The sequence below is a fragment of the Suricata suricatta genome, chromosome X (genome assembly GCF_006229205.1).
Source record: "Suricata suricatta isolate VVHF042 chromosome X, meerkat_22Aug2017_6uvM2_HiC, whole genome shotgun sequence".
NCBI lineage: Eukaryota > Metazoa > Chordata > Mammalia > Carnivora > Herpestidae > Suricata > Suricata suricatta.
This window is the reverse complement of record NC_043717.1, coordinates 11,010,793-11,027,526: the sequence shown is the minus strand read 5'-3', so window position 1 is coordinate 11,027,526 and position 16,734 is coordinate 11,010,793. Positions and strand designations below refer to the sequence as shown.

At 46.2% G+C, this 16,734-nt stretch overlaps 1 protein-coding gene, 1 long non-coding RNA gene and 1 pseudogene across 5 annotated transcripts in view; 2 read left to right on the top strand and 1 right to left on the bottom strand.

Annotated features, from left to right (window-relative positions):
- Nucleotides 1-8,328, bottom strand: part of BMX (BMX non-receptor tyrosine kinase) — a 52,701-nt gene extending 44,373 nt beyond the window's left edge. For 2 of the 3 annotated variants that reach the window (XM_029930392.1, XM_029930394.1), the window contains exons 1-3: nucleotides 8,197-8,328; nucleotides 2,157-2,303; nucleotides 1,232-1,336 (exon numbers count right to left, since the gene is read on the bottom strand). In XM_029930392.1, the coding sequence (XP_029786252.1) occupies nucleotides 1,232-1,336; nucleotides 2,157-2,303; nucleotides 8,197-8,214 (270 nt within the window). In that variant the 5' untranslated portion in view covers nucleotides 8,215-8,328. The remainder of the gene's footprint in view (nucleotides 1-1,231; nucleotides 1,337-2,156; nucleotides 2,304-8,196) is intronic. The other variant, XM_029930395.1, reaches the window with a different exon arrangement.
- Nucleotides 1-13,546, top strand: part of LOC115283910 — a 53,647-nt gene extending 40,101 nt beyond the window's left edge. Inside the window, exons 1-4 of one of the 2 annotated variants that reach the window (XR_003905091.1) lie at nucleotides 8,567-8,654; nucleotides 11,167-11,244; nucleotides 11,765-11,830; nucleotides 12,845-13,546. This is a non-coding gene — a long non-coding RNA (uncharacterized LOC115283910). Of the gene's footprint in view, nucleotides 1-8,566; nucleotides 8,655-11,166; nucleotides 11,245-11,764; nucleotides 11,831-12,844 lie in introns of those variants that run through there. The other variant, XR_003905090.1, reaches the window with a different exon arrangement.
- Nucleotides 13,547-14,812: 1,266 nt separating this feature from the next.
- LOC115283323 lies at nucleotides 14,813-15,032 on the top strand (annotated as a pseudogene).
- The last annotated feature ends 1,702 nt before the right edge of the window (nucleotides 15,033-16,734 follow it).

Here is a 16,734-nt window from a genome sequence, read left to right as displayed (position 1 = left end):
AAATATCCACCAGTTCCTAGATACTTTAGGACTCCAGTCCTACTTCAACTCTATGAAATATATATGATTATGCCCACTTTGTAAGCGAAGAAACAAACTCAGAAGGTTGAAAGTGTTGTCTATGGTAACGCAAACGTAAGCAGTGGGGTTAGGAGCCTGTGCGCCTCCGAATCCTGTGATCTTTTGAGTGTTCCATGCTTCTGTGATGCGAATATGAAACATCTTCCGTGAGGACACGCTCCCCTGGTTTCTTCCAGTTGGGCAACGTTCGCTTTTAAAGTAGGAAGTATGGGTTGTTCATCAACCAGATGATTTTATTTCATTTGTGGCTACAGTTCCCTCAAGCCCCTAGCACTGGGTAGTCTGACCATCGGAAGGACAGTCTGTCTGCCTTTAGATCAGAAAGATAAGTATTAATGATATAATAAAACTAGGGCATGAGTCTGATCAGGCCACTTCCAAAGGGCACTGGAGGCACACTTTCTGCACCATACCATTGCTTAAAACACTTCAGGGTAAAATGCAAGCTCCTTAGTATGCTGTGCCAACACTTTCATGATACGGCCCTGCCCACCTTCCCAGGCTCGTGCCCTTCACTGGCTCACAGGGCTGGCTTTACTCCCGAGGACTACTTGGAATTCTCCAAACACGCATACTACTTCACCTCCAGAGCCTTGACATCAGCTGTTTCTTTTGTTTCACTGCCCTTCTTGTTTTTGCTGGGCTAAGCACTGGTCTTTCTTAACCCGAGGGTCACTTCCAATAGTCAGTCTCCCTGACCTTTGGGAGTGAGGAGGGAGGCTTCTGCTTCCTGGATCACCATGGCCCGTCTGTAGACCGTCATCTTAACCCTCACCCTCACTGCCTTATAATGATCTGGAAATGCCTTGGCGACAAAGGGTGGCATTTGATTCCTTATCGTGTGCCTAGCACCTTGTGGCCCCTTGGAAATGCTTAGCAATGTTGGGTGAAAGATTGTGAGGCCCCAGGGCAAGCCCGGCCTCCTTGGCTCACTTGCTCATCTTTCTTTCTCTCCCTCTAGGGAAAACAGATGGGTAGATAGAATTTCAGCAAAATGCCCAGCTCCCATGTGGGGACGTGTCAAGCCTTGTCATTGTCTTCAGCATTTTGCTACATCTTTGGTTATAGGCCACATGTTGAGTTCATAATCAAAAATATTAAAACAAAAGCCATCCACCCGATAGAACGTTGTGCCTGTCCCTCCCCTTACCTGAAACGGATACTGTCTCTCCACAGGGGTCTGCTCCTCAGGGTTTACTTTCTCCACGCATCTGATTTTCTTAATGTCAATTGATCCTTTTCTGCTGCCTCTTTTCTGAATTAAAAACCAAAATATAAGATGCCTCATGCAATCCGCAATGGCACACAAGGAAACTCATAAAGTGAAGGTTATCCTAGCAGGGAGATTGAGAGGTGGGCGGCCATGTGAGGATTCTTCCACGGATTCCATCGTGGTCAGCGCCCAGCGGCCACAGAATATGTTCTCGAGTGTGGACACAGGCCCGGAGACACCTCCAAAAGCCAGTCTGCAAGTAGTACTTAATTTTGTTGGATCATCTTGAAACAGATTTCCACTCCCCTGCCACGTGCTTGCTTCATCTACTTGGGAAAACCAAATTTAACGCTAGAGAACATCTTCATTTTGTTTCAATTTTAAGACGGTATTTCAGGATTTCCGCTATGATAGAATTCTCAGCTGTATAGAAATAGTCTGATTTCCAGCAGAGGGTTAAGGAAGTGTCTCTTATCCTCAGCGCTATCTGGGGCCAGATCGTTCTTTGTTACGAGGGCTGTTCTAGAACATTATAGGATGTTTCGAGGCCTCTTTGGCCTCTGCCCACCAGATGGATAACACACTACACCTTCCATCATGATAACCAAAAATGTCCCCTGGGGGGCCAAATCCCCCTCAGCTGTGGAATACTGTTCTAAAGGGTACAATTCGCCTCAGTAAAGTTAGCCCTTTATCTTGAATTAATCGTACCTTGGTTAAGAAAAGACAATGTGATAAGTGAGGGCAAGTTGATCTTTACTGTGTAAGCTAAGAAACGTGATATCATTTCATTATAATTAAGCACTTTGTGGAGACTCAAGAAAAATAAATAGGACAAAAAATAGAAGAACTAGGGTCTCACCATTTTGTCATATTCATAGTAGGAGAGATTTGCTTTGGTTAAAACAAAAAGCCTCTCTTTGTAATTACTTGGCGACATTTTCTTCTTTTGCTGTGACCTTTTGAGAAGAAGTTCTTCTAGAATGGATTTTGTGTCCATATCGTCGTCCTAAATAAAATAAAATAAAATAAAATAAAATAAAATAAAATAAAATAAAATAATGAAAATGAGTATGTGTAGCACCTAGCTACATTCTCTTTTAGCCTTCAGGGTTTTTAGTCAACCATTTCTCAGTCAGAGATAATATAAATAACACAATCTCTACAACTTAGATTTAGGACTGGAGAAAAAAAATTAAGTGGACTCATACACATACCTGCCCTCCATTGCTACTGTTTGGGCTCTGCCTTTTAGAAATCTGTGAATTGGTTTACAACATTTTATGTATCGTTCTCACCCTATTTTGGCTCACAAACCCACCATCTTTGCAAACCACCTTATCAAAATTCTCCTTATTCCTAAAGCATTCGATAGGCATTCGTTGAATCCAATTGGATATGATCACACTTTGAAATATCTGAACTCCGGACAGCTCAGCGTGTCTGAAGTGATTGACCCACACATTTCTCTGTCAGTGTGACTCCTCTTTGACCAACCATCCAAACCACCGAGAGGCCCTGACACCATTGTAAGTGCCTCCCACAGTCCCCGATCACGATCAGAGCTTTAACACAAGGACATGGATATGATTTTCAGTATTTCTGAGGATAAAACATTTAAAAATGCTATCAAAATCAACTTTTATTTTATTTTTTAAACACAATGGCTTTTTTAAAAAAACTTTTAAAAATGTTTTTTATTTATTTTTGAGAGAGCGAGAGAGAGATAGCATGAGCAGGGGAGGGTCAGAGAGAGAGGGAGACACAGAGTCTGAAGACAGGCTCCAGGTTCTGAGCTAGTTGCCAGCACAGAGCCTGATGCAGGGCTTGAACCCACGAACCATGAGATCATGACCTGAGCTGAAGCCAGACGCTCAACAGGCTGAGCCACCCAGGTGCCCCCAAAATCAACTTTTAAAAAACTGAAAAAAAAACCTGGCATCTTACAAACTAAAAACACTCTTGCTTTTCCTTCCGAAACCATGGAAATCATTAAAGTTAAAGGTATTTCTAGTAGCATTTTCTAGTGCTACTATGACTGTTTCTTCACCCTCCATGTGATATCAGCTCTGGTAATGAAAAGTGATGCTTAAAAAAAAGTAATGTTAAGTAGAGGGCCACAAAAGATCAACTTTCTTAAGTTCTTTGTTTTGGGAAATCACAGGATTATTAGCAGTCAGATGTTCAATAATTTCTATCGCTCTTTGTCTACTGTTAATCTACATGTCATTAACTTTACTCACCTTACATTTGATCAGCCCGGGTGTGCTTGTGGGTCCTTAACGTCAACTCTCAAGGTCTAAGCAAAAAGTCACCGTTCTGAGGATCAGGTGCTCATATGCCCTCTGGCCACGCCAGCATCACGGATTACAAAGAAAATATTTGCATCCTATTTATCACTCTCCATCAGGAAGCACCCACATAGGCACTGCTCTCTGTGGACAGCGGGAGATGCCAGGTGAACCTGTCCAATCGCTAAAGGCCACTTCTCAGGGGCCCGGAGCATGACGGGCCCGCCATGACAGGGAAGTGGGAAGAAAGGGAGACGCATTGACTAAACCACGTCAGGCCCAGCCCTCCTGACATAGACCACGCCACTCTGGAAACAGGACTCCAAAAGTCAGCTCATGTTCATTATTTATAGACTAAGTGACTATTTATTAATCCCTCAGGTGTTCTCCAAGGGCGTCGTTTGATTTAGAGACAGAAGTAATGGAAATCTTATCCATTGGTCACTTTTGGTTTCGAATATTGTTTTATCTGGAAAGAAAAGTAGAATTCCTTTGGGAAGGTAGAATGGGTTTCGTCTGAGCACAGTAAGTGCTACGGTCACTTGTTTCTTGGCCCCTGGACTCAAGGATGAGGCAGAGTCTTCCCAGCAGGACCTGGGAAGAGGGAGATGCCTACTTTTCACCTTTGCCTTCATTAGAAACTCTACACATATGCCTGGTCAGATAAGATTTATTTTCTTTTCCTTTCCTTTCCTTTTCTTTTTCCTTTCTTTTCTCTTCTCTTCTTTTCTTCTCTTTCCTTTTTCTCTTCTTAGAGAGATAGGGAGAGAAAGAGAGGGAGAGCACAAGCAGTGGAGAGGCAGAGAGAAAAGGAGAGAGAGAATCCCAGCCAGGCTCCAGGGCCAGTGTGGAGCCTGACACAGGGTTCAAACCCACGACCCTGAGATCATGATCTGAGCCAAAATCAGAAGTCAGACGCTCAACCGACTGAGCCATCCAGGCGTCCCCAGATTAGATTATTTTCTATACCCAGAATCCATGGTCGGAAGAGATTGGCTTGAAGAGTTACTGAAACTGTGCAGGGTCTAGTTTTTTCGAGTTAATTCCCCACTTGGGGAGCCGGACCGCACTCTGGGCATAGTTTTAGGGCACTTTTACCGTTTACATTCCTGCATTCAAATGTTTACTAACAAGGCATAAAAAGAAAACTGAAAACTTTTGTCAAACATCTTTTGTATCCACAGCTAAAACATGACTCCTCGAAGCAGAATGCAAGTTACAGAGATCCGATTAGTTGAATAGAAAGTTTCCTTTTCAAAACTTTTTCCGATACTGAATGGACTTATAACTTTAAGAGCACTGTTTTAAAAATGCAAATCAGAGCGTCCAAAGAATAAGCGGCCCTTCTAGGTACTGCATGATGATACACACACTTTTCTGTTTATAGAACTTTTACATTCATCACATTAAAATAGGGGAAGGGAAATTTTATGTAAAAAAATGAATATGGTGAGTCACAGAACTCATTGAGATGTGAAACTCACAAAGCCGCTTTTGAATAGTAAAGGGATGGAGAACGTGGGCTGGAAAGGAAGGCCCCAAGTCCTTGGACACGCTTTCTGACAAATCTCAAAGCTTTACGCATCTTGTTGCAGCTGAGGCCGTATAATTTGTCGAATTGCAATAAGAGCGTTCATTCCATAGTCCTGCCTTTTGTGACTTTTTTGGGTTTCATTTATAAAATCAGACATGATGTATGTTTATTCTACGAAATTAAGAACTACAAATATGCAAAGGAAAAAAAAGCCCTGTTAACATCTTGGTGAACATACCTCTAGATTTTTTTGAATACATACGTGCCTGTATTTATTTTCACACGAATGAGTTCACACTCTGGGCAGCCAGGTCTGTAATCTGCCATTCTCCTATAACGCACCTGGGGCCACATGTCTTTGGAGACCTTCAAAGTTGCCCCCGGGGGTGGGCCCCGGCGCTTCCTAACACCCTTGAATGTGATGTCTCCTCCCTGTATTAGGACAGGAAGTCAACGGGCTCAGGTACCGTGCACGGTTGATTCAAACGCCTGTCCAACAACTAGTAAATATGGCTCTGCGTACCCATATTTAAAGGAAATTCAGTTGGGAAGGTTCGAAACACTTTCAAAACGAAGTGAGATCCTAAAGCTAGTAAGTATTAGCCAGAAATCTATTTCCATAGAAGATCCGGTGGAATGTGGCTGGGCTCTCATGTTACCACCTACATAGAAGAGACGCATTAATTTGCTTACCAAATAGCCCAGGCTGCCTATTTCCATAAGCGCATGAAACTAGTAAGAGATTAAAGTGCAGGGGACGCAAAAACAAAAACCAGAACCCAAAACACTGGCAGAAATCAACACAGTATTTTCTCTAAGGAAGCCAGCAACCATTATGTAACGTCTACACGAATGACCATGACTTGGAAGCACCATGCTTACTTAACATTTGTAAGGAAACCTTAGCAGGAGAGTAAGGAGTCCAACTCTGCCTGTCTGTCCAGCACAGTAGATTTCGAGCCTGCCGCAGGCCGGACATCGAGTGAGTGGTGCCACAAATGCGGATCAGCCCTCCGCTGCCCAAGAGATAAGGAGCAGACTTGAGAGATAGGTTTCATAACTGATTAATGTGCCGGGTGGCTGGAGGGTAGCAGACTCCGAAGGCATGAGGAGCTTATAGGACTGTCATTTGTGCGTTATGTCACCCCAACCAAGGCCCTACCCTGCCCTGAGCTTCAGCTTTCTGATCTGTAAGAGAAGGGTCACGATTCTGTCGCTCTCTGAGGCTTGAATGAGAAAGCTACGGGAAAGTTCTGGGCACACCAGGGGTACTGAATCATGATTTAAAAAGCAAAAGGTGGAGGGGCGCCTGGGTGACTTGGTCATGATCTCACGTTTCTTGAGTCTGAGCCCCACATCGGGCTCGCTGCTGTCAGCACAGAGCCGATTTGAGATCCTCTTTCCCCGTCTCTCTGCCCCTCCCCTGCTCATGCTCTCTCTCTCAAAAATAAACAAATGTTAAAAAAACAAAAAAGAAAAAGAAAAGGTGGAAAGAAACAACTCAAGTGATAGAGCAGAGTCCATGTTCTCTTTGCCCTGAAAGGCCTGAAGAAGGAAAGTTGTTTCTTTTTTTTAAAGATAATCAAGAAAGACGTTATGGAAGGGAGGCATTAGAAGCAGACCTTGAAGGATATGAGTGACCGAGTCCTAGCTCACATGTAAGGAGGGCTTGCCTTACGCTGGCACTGTTTAAAGCAGCTTCAAAATATGCATTTGTTTACCTTGTAAAATAGGCCAGGCACCCCCATCCTATGGAATATGTCCTAATTTAGTCTGCCTAGGGGGTGGTTGGGAAAAAAGCAAAAAGTGATGAATCCTTGTCCTAAGACTTTATGCTGAATTAGTAGCCCACTAACAGTGCTTAGGTGATGCAGGTTGGTGTGGGCAAAAGCACCGAGCTGGTGGGTTCAAATCCCTGCTCTGTCCCTGTGCAGCCTGGCCTGTTACTTAACCTGCTAAACCCCAGCTTCCCCATCTGTAAAGAGACTAAAACAATAACCACGTCAAAGGGTTACGAGGAGCCAAGAGAAAATGGCGGTACCATGCCTAGCAGGCTAGTAGATACTCCCAAACTCCATACCCCTCCCCCTCAGCACTCCATATGTAAAATTTTTAAAAAATGACCATAGGAAAGGTTAGACACTGAAGAGAATGAAATGACCTTCAATGATAAAATTTCCATTCTCCTCTCCCTTCACCAGATCCTGGGAATAGGAGATCATGAGAGACAGGAACATACCTTGGGTGTTCTCTGGTCATCAAGCACCGACCCAGTGGATCTGTTACAAGCATTCGACCCTGGGACCGGTCCCTAAGAATCCAGTTGAACCAGCCCCTAACTGACTGTGTATTCCTGCCACTGGGTTTCTGGCAAAGCAGCACGTGGACATCACCCCAAGCGTGGTCCCTGGGCTGGCGGTGGCAGCATCATCCTGGGGGCTTGTTGGGAGTGCAGCCTCGTGCTACCCACCCCCCAACCCAGTGCATCAGAATATACATTTTAGCGAGATCCCCAGGGGCTTCCTGTGCTATGAGTTGGGAAAGCACTGACGGAGGCCACGTTACATTGTACTACTTTTCAAATCCAGTGAAATGCTCGTGGTCCACAAGAACTTGCAAAATTGTCTGGCTGTGGTGCAACTGAAAGGTTCACCTCCCCCTCCTTCCATCTCCATCTAAAATGCCCCCAGGCCCCAGAGTCTGGAGGACCTCGGGAACCTGAGAACAGATACTTGTGCTTAAAATAACATCATAAAAACACAGATAAATTAAAGAAGCTATGGCTAACATTTCTGTCTTTTCAGAAGCAGTTAAAAGCCAATATGCAAAGTCACAGAGGGGCAATGCGTACAGAACACTACAGAGAAAGCCACAGAACTAGCTGGAGCCGACCGTGAAATATACACAACCAGAGAGCCTCCCCCAGCGAGAGTTTGAACAAGGGGGAAATTTATAGTAAAGCCATAGCAGGCCTCCAAGCTGCACGGTCTCATCCAAAGTCCCTGGAGGAGCCCCGGCAATTTCATATTCATCATCCTGAACCGATTTGCCTGTAGGATATGACATTGTGTAGGCACCTGCGCGAAACGCACCATGTTGGCCGGATCCGCGCCGGGGTCCACCGCGGTGAGGTTAATCTGGTCTTGCAGGCACACGGTCCCGGCTGCCCTCCTTCCAGCGGCAGCAAATTGTCTCACATTTTCCCGGCCGCTGGGTCAGAAATGGCTACATGACTCAGTGCCCCCAAAACGTTTATTGTCCTGCAAGGGCCTTACACAATCCCACAGGAAACCACGTTCAGCACTTAGCCAACACTTGTTGATCTGATTGAACGCCACAAAAACGGAGACAAAAGCATTCTTCGTAAAGGTTCCAATTTTGATAACTACAGCTCCCGCTTTTCCCAGGCAGTTCCCGGGTACATGTGATAACCCCGCTTTTGTTTATAGAGCTCCATGCTGGAAAGGACGAGGAAATATCTCAGCAAAGCCCCGCTTCTGACACTGACTTCTCTCTAGAATCAGGAAACCATGAGGTAACGCCAAAGTGCACAGAGAAAAAGCAATGAGAACTCCAAGTTGACACTGGGCGAGGGGAGGCTGGAGAACATGAGACAGAGAAAGGACAGTTAATCTGACCCAAAAGGAGCACATTTCCACACCTTAAGTTACTACGAAATCCAGAAGTGGAAAAGAGATCCGTTTGGCCAATGGACCATGCACCAAGATTGCAATGAAAAAGTGTGATTGTCACTCGACATCATTCTGACAATATCGCTGCTCTTGGTTTTCCCCATTCCAGCTTTTTCTCTGGTGCACGCTGACTGGTCACATGAAATACATCTAATGAGTTCTTTTAGGCTCTCCTCCACACCACCGTTTCGGTATTCCGCTGACAACTGTGTTAACTTGTACATGCTTGGCTGCTCCAACTGATTTGGAAACGTCCACGTGTGATGAAATCTTGGGGTGGCAGACGGGAGCGAAGCTCCTGACTTTCAAAGAGATATTCCTTTGAGTGGACACGGGATTAGCATCGTTGCTGTTCCCTTGTCATTTGGTCAGGTCCTATTGAGACCTTGCCGTGGGCTAAGAGTTCTGCAAGGGGCTGGGGACAGGAGCAAACAGAATAGAGGCAGCCCACATCTTCAGGGGCCTTCTATCCTGTGGAGGCAGACCCCCTAAGTAAAGGTTTACTTACAGTAGAGGGAGGCGCTTGGGTGGCTCACGGTTAAGCCTGAGACTTCGGCTCACGTCATGATCTCACGATTTGTGGGTTCGAGCCCCGCATCGGGTTCTGTGCTGACAGCTCAGAGCCTGAAGCCTGTTTCAGATTCTGTGTCTCCCTCTCTCTCTAACCCTTCCCCACTCAGTCTCTGTCTCTGTCTCTCTCAAAAATAAATAAATTATAGGGGCGCCTGGGTGGCTCAGTCGTTTAAGCCTCCGGCTTCGGCTCAGGTCAGATCTCACGTTCGTGGGTTCAAGCCCCGCGTCAGGCTCTGTGCTAACAGCTAGCTCAGAGCCTGGAGCCTGCTTCCAGTTCTGTGTCTCCTTCTCTCTCTGCCCCTCCCCGTCTCATGCTCTGTCTCTCTCTGTATTAAAAATAAATAAAATATTTAAAAATATATATTAAAAATAAATAAATAAATTATTAAAAAAATAATTACAGTAGAGGGGGTGAAAAATCGCTTGCAGGGGTAGTGTTAATGTTTCTGTTTGAAACTGGAATTGGGGGAGGGGCCAAGAGTCCTTCAGAAGAATACAAAAGAGGGGGGCTTACACCCCAAGAGCAAACACATCCCTGGTGGTTCCCGAATGGCTCTTCGGTCTCTGTGGGTAATGTAGGCGGCCATTCAGGAAATTCGGGGTGAAGCAGGGGACCTGTGGCCCAGCGACTTGGCCAAACAAATGAATTCTACACTCTGCTAATTGGCTTCCTTTCCCACATGGCGATTCACTCCCCTGTGGCAACGGGGTAACATGGCACAAGATCAATTCCGGAATAAAAAGTAAATTTCGGGGAGGGGAAGGAGGTGGTAGAACCCTGGAAACACCTGGGCACAGTCTCTTAGGACCCCATCCCTTCTCGGGCCTTTGAAACATTCCCGGGCAGTTGTGGGGAGTGGTTTCCTCTGAGTCAAATGTCGCAGATTTATCGACTTCTATTCATTCGCTTCCTCTGCCACTTCTCCCAAATCTTTCTTTGGCTTTGCATTTGCCATGTCTTTAGTTTAACTCTAACTTGTTGTGGCAACCTGCTATTGCCATTACATGATTTAATTTGTCCGAATTATACCCTGCGCTGGCACCTGTGCTCAGCGAGAGCCTCGGGAATGTTCTCTAAAGCGAGCGAGCTTCTTCTGGCTTCTGGCTGACCTCTATTTTTTTTTTCTCACTTTAAAAAATTTGTTTGTATCCTGGCTTTAAACACCGTCTGTCTGCTCCTGATTCCAAATTTCAGCATTTGGTGGCTTCCTGTGCTTGGAAAACCGTCGCAGACATCTGCCTGGTCCGTTTCCTCATCTTGGGGCCCTACTTCAAATGGTGTCTTCCTAATGAGCCCTGCCTGGACCACCTCATTTAGTACGACAACCTCACTCCACCCAGCACTGCGAGCCTCCCTTACTCTGCTCTACTTTGTCTTTTCCCACAGCACCTAACACCTGCTACACGATTTATTTATTATTTTTCATGTCTGTCTTTTCCACTAATGAGTAAGCCTCCAAGGGCTCCAATAGTGTCTCTCTACAGCCTGAGCCCTCCCCATGGAACCTCTTCAGTGGGGGTGTCACCCCATCACCTCGTGCATTTACTCCTCTGGTGCTAATGCACCAGACCTCCTACATGGTCTACATGGAGGTTGGGGTCCTGTGGGAATGGTTTACACTTACTGGGATGGAAGGTTCATGCATCACCTCTGCTAGAGACGCTTGCCTATTAAATCTCACGCTCAGCGGTGGGGGAAAAAAAGCCTCGGTCCTTATGAAAGGAGACGGGGGGGGGGGCGTGGAGGTGGACGTGAAAAGATTTGTTGTTTCTTTTTGTTAGGACCTTTCCGGACACCTATGAAATCTTCACATAGCCTGTTGCCATGGGATCAATTTTACTCCCATTTTTTAATGGAAGGTAAGGTTTTGGGGGGCTGAGGTGGGGTTGGCAAACTATGACCACCAGCTGTTTTTGTAAATAAAATGTATTGGAACGCAGTCATGACTGTTTGCTATGAATCGCGTGTGGCTGCTTAGTTAGGTAGTTGCAGCAGAGACCATATGCCTGTGAAGTCTCAAATATTTCCTATCTGGTCTTCACAGAAAAAAAAAATGCCAACTCATGCTCTAGAAGAATCTTGCCAGCTGTGGGAGTGACCTAATAGCTCAGAATTAAGTTCAACCGCTCAATTCAACAGACATTCACTGAACTGCATTAGGTACAAGGTGCCAGAGTTGGACGTGAAGAAAGTAGGTGAAGGAGGTGTCTTTAGGGGACCCTTCCAGCCATGGTTCCCAATTTGATTCAAATTATTTGTCCCAAAATTTTATCATGAGAAATTTCAAAATGAAGAAAAGCTAAAAGAATTGTACACAAGCTCCCATACCCCACCATCTAGATTCTGCAATTACATTTCACCATATTTGCTTTGTCCTAGATCTGTTTATCCTTCTCTCTCTCCATCCATCAAGCCGTCTTCCTGGTATCACTACTGCTACTGCTGGTATTGTTGTTGTTGTTGTTGTTGTTATTTTCTGGGGCTTGCAAAGTAGGCTGCATCAGTGGACCTCATCCATAAACACCTCAGCAAACAAAGCATTAGCTAGATTCGAGGTAAATTCAAATTAGCCTTTTATTTTCATGCCAATACTGTGATCTTGAAAGCCACCTCCATTTTTAGCCAGAAGATACAACCAGCTGAAAACTGAAAAAGGGTATCAAGGTAACTGAGAGAAGTGTCGGGGGAATTGTTCGCTTAAATTTCTCAACTTCCCTGGTTCAGAGATGAACCCTCTCGGGGCCGAGAGTATTTTGCTCGTGATGAATTCTAGGACGTTTCTGTGGCTCAAAAGAGGGTCATAAGCTGTTCTTTTCTGGAATGCTGCCGAAAACCCACGGGAGAGATAGGAACGCAGGGATGAGCTGCATGCCGTGGTTGATCACGCATAGCTCCTGGGTCGGACCCGGCCTGTGGAGAGTGCTCCCATGACGCCGGAAGTGAGAATCACATCCACTCATCTTTGCTGGGTGCTTTTGGATGTCCTTAACCCCAAACGCATTCATGACCATCGTAAACTAATGTTTATAGAATAGTTAGTGTCTGGTTTGGAGCCAGTTGATTTCCTGGGTTCAGTGAGTCTGAATCCCTAATTTGGAATATTCCAAAGAGGTTTGTCATTTAATGAACAGCCGCTCTCATGCCCTGAGAGGCGAATTACCAAAACCAAAACAATCTGCGAGAAAGAATTTTCGAGTTGAGTGCAAGAAGGAGAAAAAAATAACTTTGGAAATGATGAAATATATAGGATGCCCATGTATTCCTATACAATGTATCCTGGAGAAGAAAATCAGTAAGTCATACAAACGAGGAAAATAAAATTTTTTTGAGAAAAAGGGTCAAGTAAAATGTGTTGATAACGTGGGTGTTTTTAAAGATTATAATGGTGTTATTTAGAATCATTTAGGGAAGGCTTTCTTCGTTGTCATATCAGCATAGAGTTTTCTTTATGCTTCCCAGGGCTCTGAGGGCCCTTGACGGGGCAGCTACACCCTCCCACGGCCACCTGCCTGTTCGACATCTCCATCGGGACGGCAAATGACAGCGGCGAAAAGAGCCCAAAGCTTCATGTACAGCGTGACACTTCTCCTGTCCAGAGTGGGCCCCTGCTAGTGAAACGTTACATGTCCCTTATTCCATTTGTAAACATTGGCCCCTCTCTCACCTTTGTTCTTCCTCAGTTCAGTTCCTTCTAGCTTTTCAGCCCTGCTCTTTTCTTCCACGGGGTCCACGAACAGAGTTTCCTGCCTTGTGCTGGCAATGCAAGCCCCTGGGCTTCGTTTCCACCCATGGCTGACCTCTCTAAGACCAACAAAAAGGAAAGCTCTCGCTGCCGTGACAGTTTTTGGAGGTGGAGGGCATTGTGAGTCCCAGAGGACACTCTGAAAAGGTGATAAACCCAAAGCGTCCACCAAAGTATTGCAAATCTACTACAGAAGTGGATGAAAATGTACAGGGAAGCTGTTCCCTCCTGCCTGGTTTTATTGCAAAGTTCTCCTTGTAAATTCTACTTACAAGTAGAGGAGCTTTTGGGCCACCTGACCTCCAGAGGTTACTGCTATGGCCTGTGGCATGCGACTTGTAATCTCTCAAGTCACGTTGAATAATTCCTTATCTGGGGTGCTTGGGTGGCTCAGTGGGTTAAGCTTCTGACTCCAGCTCAGGTCATGATCTCATGGTTCGCGAGTTTGAGTCCCGCATCAGGCTTTCTGCTATCAGCCCAGAAACCTGATTCAGATTCTCCGTCTCCCTTTCTCTCTGCCCCTCCTCCGCTCATTTTCTCTCGCTTTCTTTCAAAATAAATAAGTAAACTTAAACAAAATAATTGTTTATCTTGCTGGATGGCCGGTTGTCTTGGTGATAACATTTAAATGGACACATCTACTTTCTAAAAGGGTAAATATTTGTAAGCGTGTTTCTTTAGCCCCGAGAGCTTTGAAAACCGAACTCATCTCTCCTCTCGCATAAAAATGTATTTTCCAGTTATCTATTCTCACGGAACAAATGACCTGGGAACTGAGTGGCTCGAACAACTGTCTTTAATTGCTCCCGATTCTGCAGGTCCGGAAGTTAGGAAGGACGCAGTTGGGCGTCCCTGTTCTATCCGCGTGGCATAGGCTTTTCCAGGGAGGTTGTCTTCGAGACCTCGCTTTTCTCATGGGGCCCCAGCGCCCAGGAGGCAGGACGCAGAAGTCTCCAGACCATTTCAGAGCCATGCCCAGGACCGGCACAGTGTCACTTGCACGGTATTGCATTGGTCAAAGCAACCACAAGCCCTAGCTAGGCTCAGGAGGAAGAAAAGGAAGACCCAACTGTGGTCAGAGGGGAGCGATCGGAGTGATCAGAGTCACATTGCGGAAGACATGTCTAATGGGACATACCGTTGGAGCTGTCATAGGAAAACAGAATCTTCCAAAAGATGATGTACAATGAGTCTACTCAACAGTGTGTGGCTGTGATTGATGGAGGCTGGCTGGGTCCGAGGACCCACAGGGGTCCCATAGGACTGTGCAACGGTTCCCCAGCTGCACGCAGGATGGAAATGAAACACGAGCCAAGAGGAATTGAAGTTTATTGGAGACCTAGAGAGAATGCAGATAGAGACTGCACGGCTGGGAGACTCAGAAAGGAAAGGAGAGAGAGTCTCATCTTTGCTCGGGGTCTGGGATTCTTGTTGAAGATGGTGGCCTGGTGTGCGTGTCCTGTCAGACATCCAGGACCTGGTCAGAGCAAGGACGAGGGCTCAGGTGGCCTCCGTAAGTCACTTGTGCCTGGAGCCCGGGGTCTTGGCTTCAAAGTGTCTGCAATCAGTGGTCTTGGGAAACGTTCAGGACAACCCACCCAGTCATGCCTTAGATGCCAGATGTCATCTATTGTGCTAGAAGGCTCCAAAGAAATCGTGAACTCCTGGGAGCCCAGCCCAGCAAGATGGCGCCGGCCACACTGTCACACCCCTTCTCCAAGCTGCTGGCTCTGGCCAGACTCCCAGGTGGCTCTTCAGCACATTGGGGGGCCGCCCCATGACAGACCTGACTGGCTGACTGTTGGGCTGACCCTGGGCATCTCCATGTTCTTGTGGATCTACCTCATCAAACAGCATCATGAAGATGTTTGAGAGTATAAAAGAAGACATGAGCTGCAAACGTGAAAGACAAAGCTGTGAATGTATGTCAAATCAGCATTGATGTTTTGCATCATTAAGTGAAAAAATAAAAATACTTCTGTGTTCTTCAGATTAAAAAAAAAAAAGGAAGGAATCATTAACTCCTTGACCTTCACGAGGAGGTCATACGTTAGGGCACGTGTACGGCCCAGGTGAGCATTCAGCTTCCGCTCAGTTCATGATCTCGGGGTTCGTGGGTTCGAGCCCCGCGTCGGGCTCTGTGCTGGCAGCTAGCTCAGAGCCTGGAGCCTGCTTCAGATTGTGTGTCTCCCTCTCTCTCTGACCCTCCCCTGCTCAAGCTGTCTCTCTCTGTCTCTCAAAAATAAATAAAACATAAAAAAAAGAAATTTTTGGCAGCCGGTACGGAAGCATTTAGTAAAGACAGCAAAGAGCCTGACAGAGAGTCCATACTTCTATTTTACTTGGAGGCAGTTTCAAAAGTCAGTATAATGATGACAAGTAATAGTACTTTATTATTTCATGGTACTTTTAATACTCGTGTGTATTATCTCACTTAGCCTTGACTCATAGTAAGGTGGAGAGGAAAGATTTGAGTCCCACTGACATATAAGGAATGCAGTCTGGGTGGCTCAGTCGGTTAAGTGTCCGACTCTTGATTTCGACTCAGGCCGTGATTGCACAGTTCATAAGTTCAAGCCCCGCATCAGGCTCTGCACTGATAGCGACCCTGCTCGGGATTCTTCCTCTCTCTCTGCCCCTCCCCTGCTTGCTCTCTCTCTCAAAATACATTAAAAAAAAAAAAAAGGAATCCAGGGAAAAGTCCATGTTCCTCTACTAAACTGTTCTTTTAGAGCAGGGGTCTGCAAACTAGGCTTGCAGCCACGTCTGGTCCATTACCCAGTTTTTACAGCCTGCGAGTAAAGAGCAAGTTTTCACATTTTTAAGTAAATGGTCGAAATAAAAAAAAATCAAGAGAATAATGTTTCATGACACATGAAAATTACATGAAATTCAAATTTCTGTATTGTAGGGGCAAGGGCAGGCCACGTCAAGATGTGCCACTTTGGGGGCGCCTGGGTGGCTCAGTCGGTTGAGCGACTGGCTTCGGCTCAGGTCATGATCTCATGGTTTGTGGATTCGAGCCCCGCATCGGGCTCTATGCTGACAGCTCAGAGCCTGGAGCCTGTCTTCGAGTCTGTGTCTCCCTCTCTGTCTGACCCTCCCCTGCTCATGCTCTCTCTCTCAAAAATAAATAAAACATTAAAAAATTAAAAAAAAAAAGATGTGCCACTTTGGCATGAAGAGGATTTTGAGTTAAGAGATCAAAATCCAGCAGATTCAGGAAAAGTGCTTTACCTCCCCTTCCACTGCCTACATTTACAGTGGACACGGGAGCCTGTCCCTGGAGGGGCACTGGGAGCAGGAGAGTCCTCTTTACCTAAGAGACTGGTGCGCAGAGCAGGACAGCCTTTGTTTTCCAAACTTCTCTTCTCACCTTCCCTCTGCACCCCCACGCCCCAGCCCTGTCCTGAGCTTAGCCTCTGCACCCCCACGCCCCAGCCCTGAGCTTAGCCTCTGCACCCCCACGCCCCAGCCCTGTCCTGAGCTCAGCCTCTGCACCCCCACGCCCCAGCCCTGTCCTGAGCTCAGCCTCTGCACCCCCACGCCCCACCCCTGTCCTGAGCTCAGCCTCTGCACCCCCACGCCCCAGCCCTGTCCTGAGCTC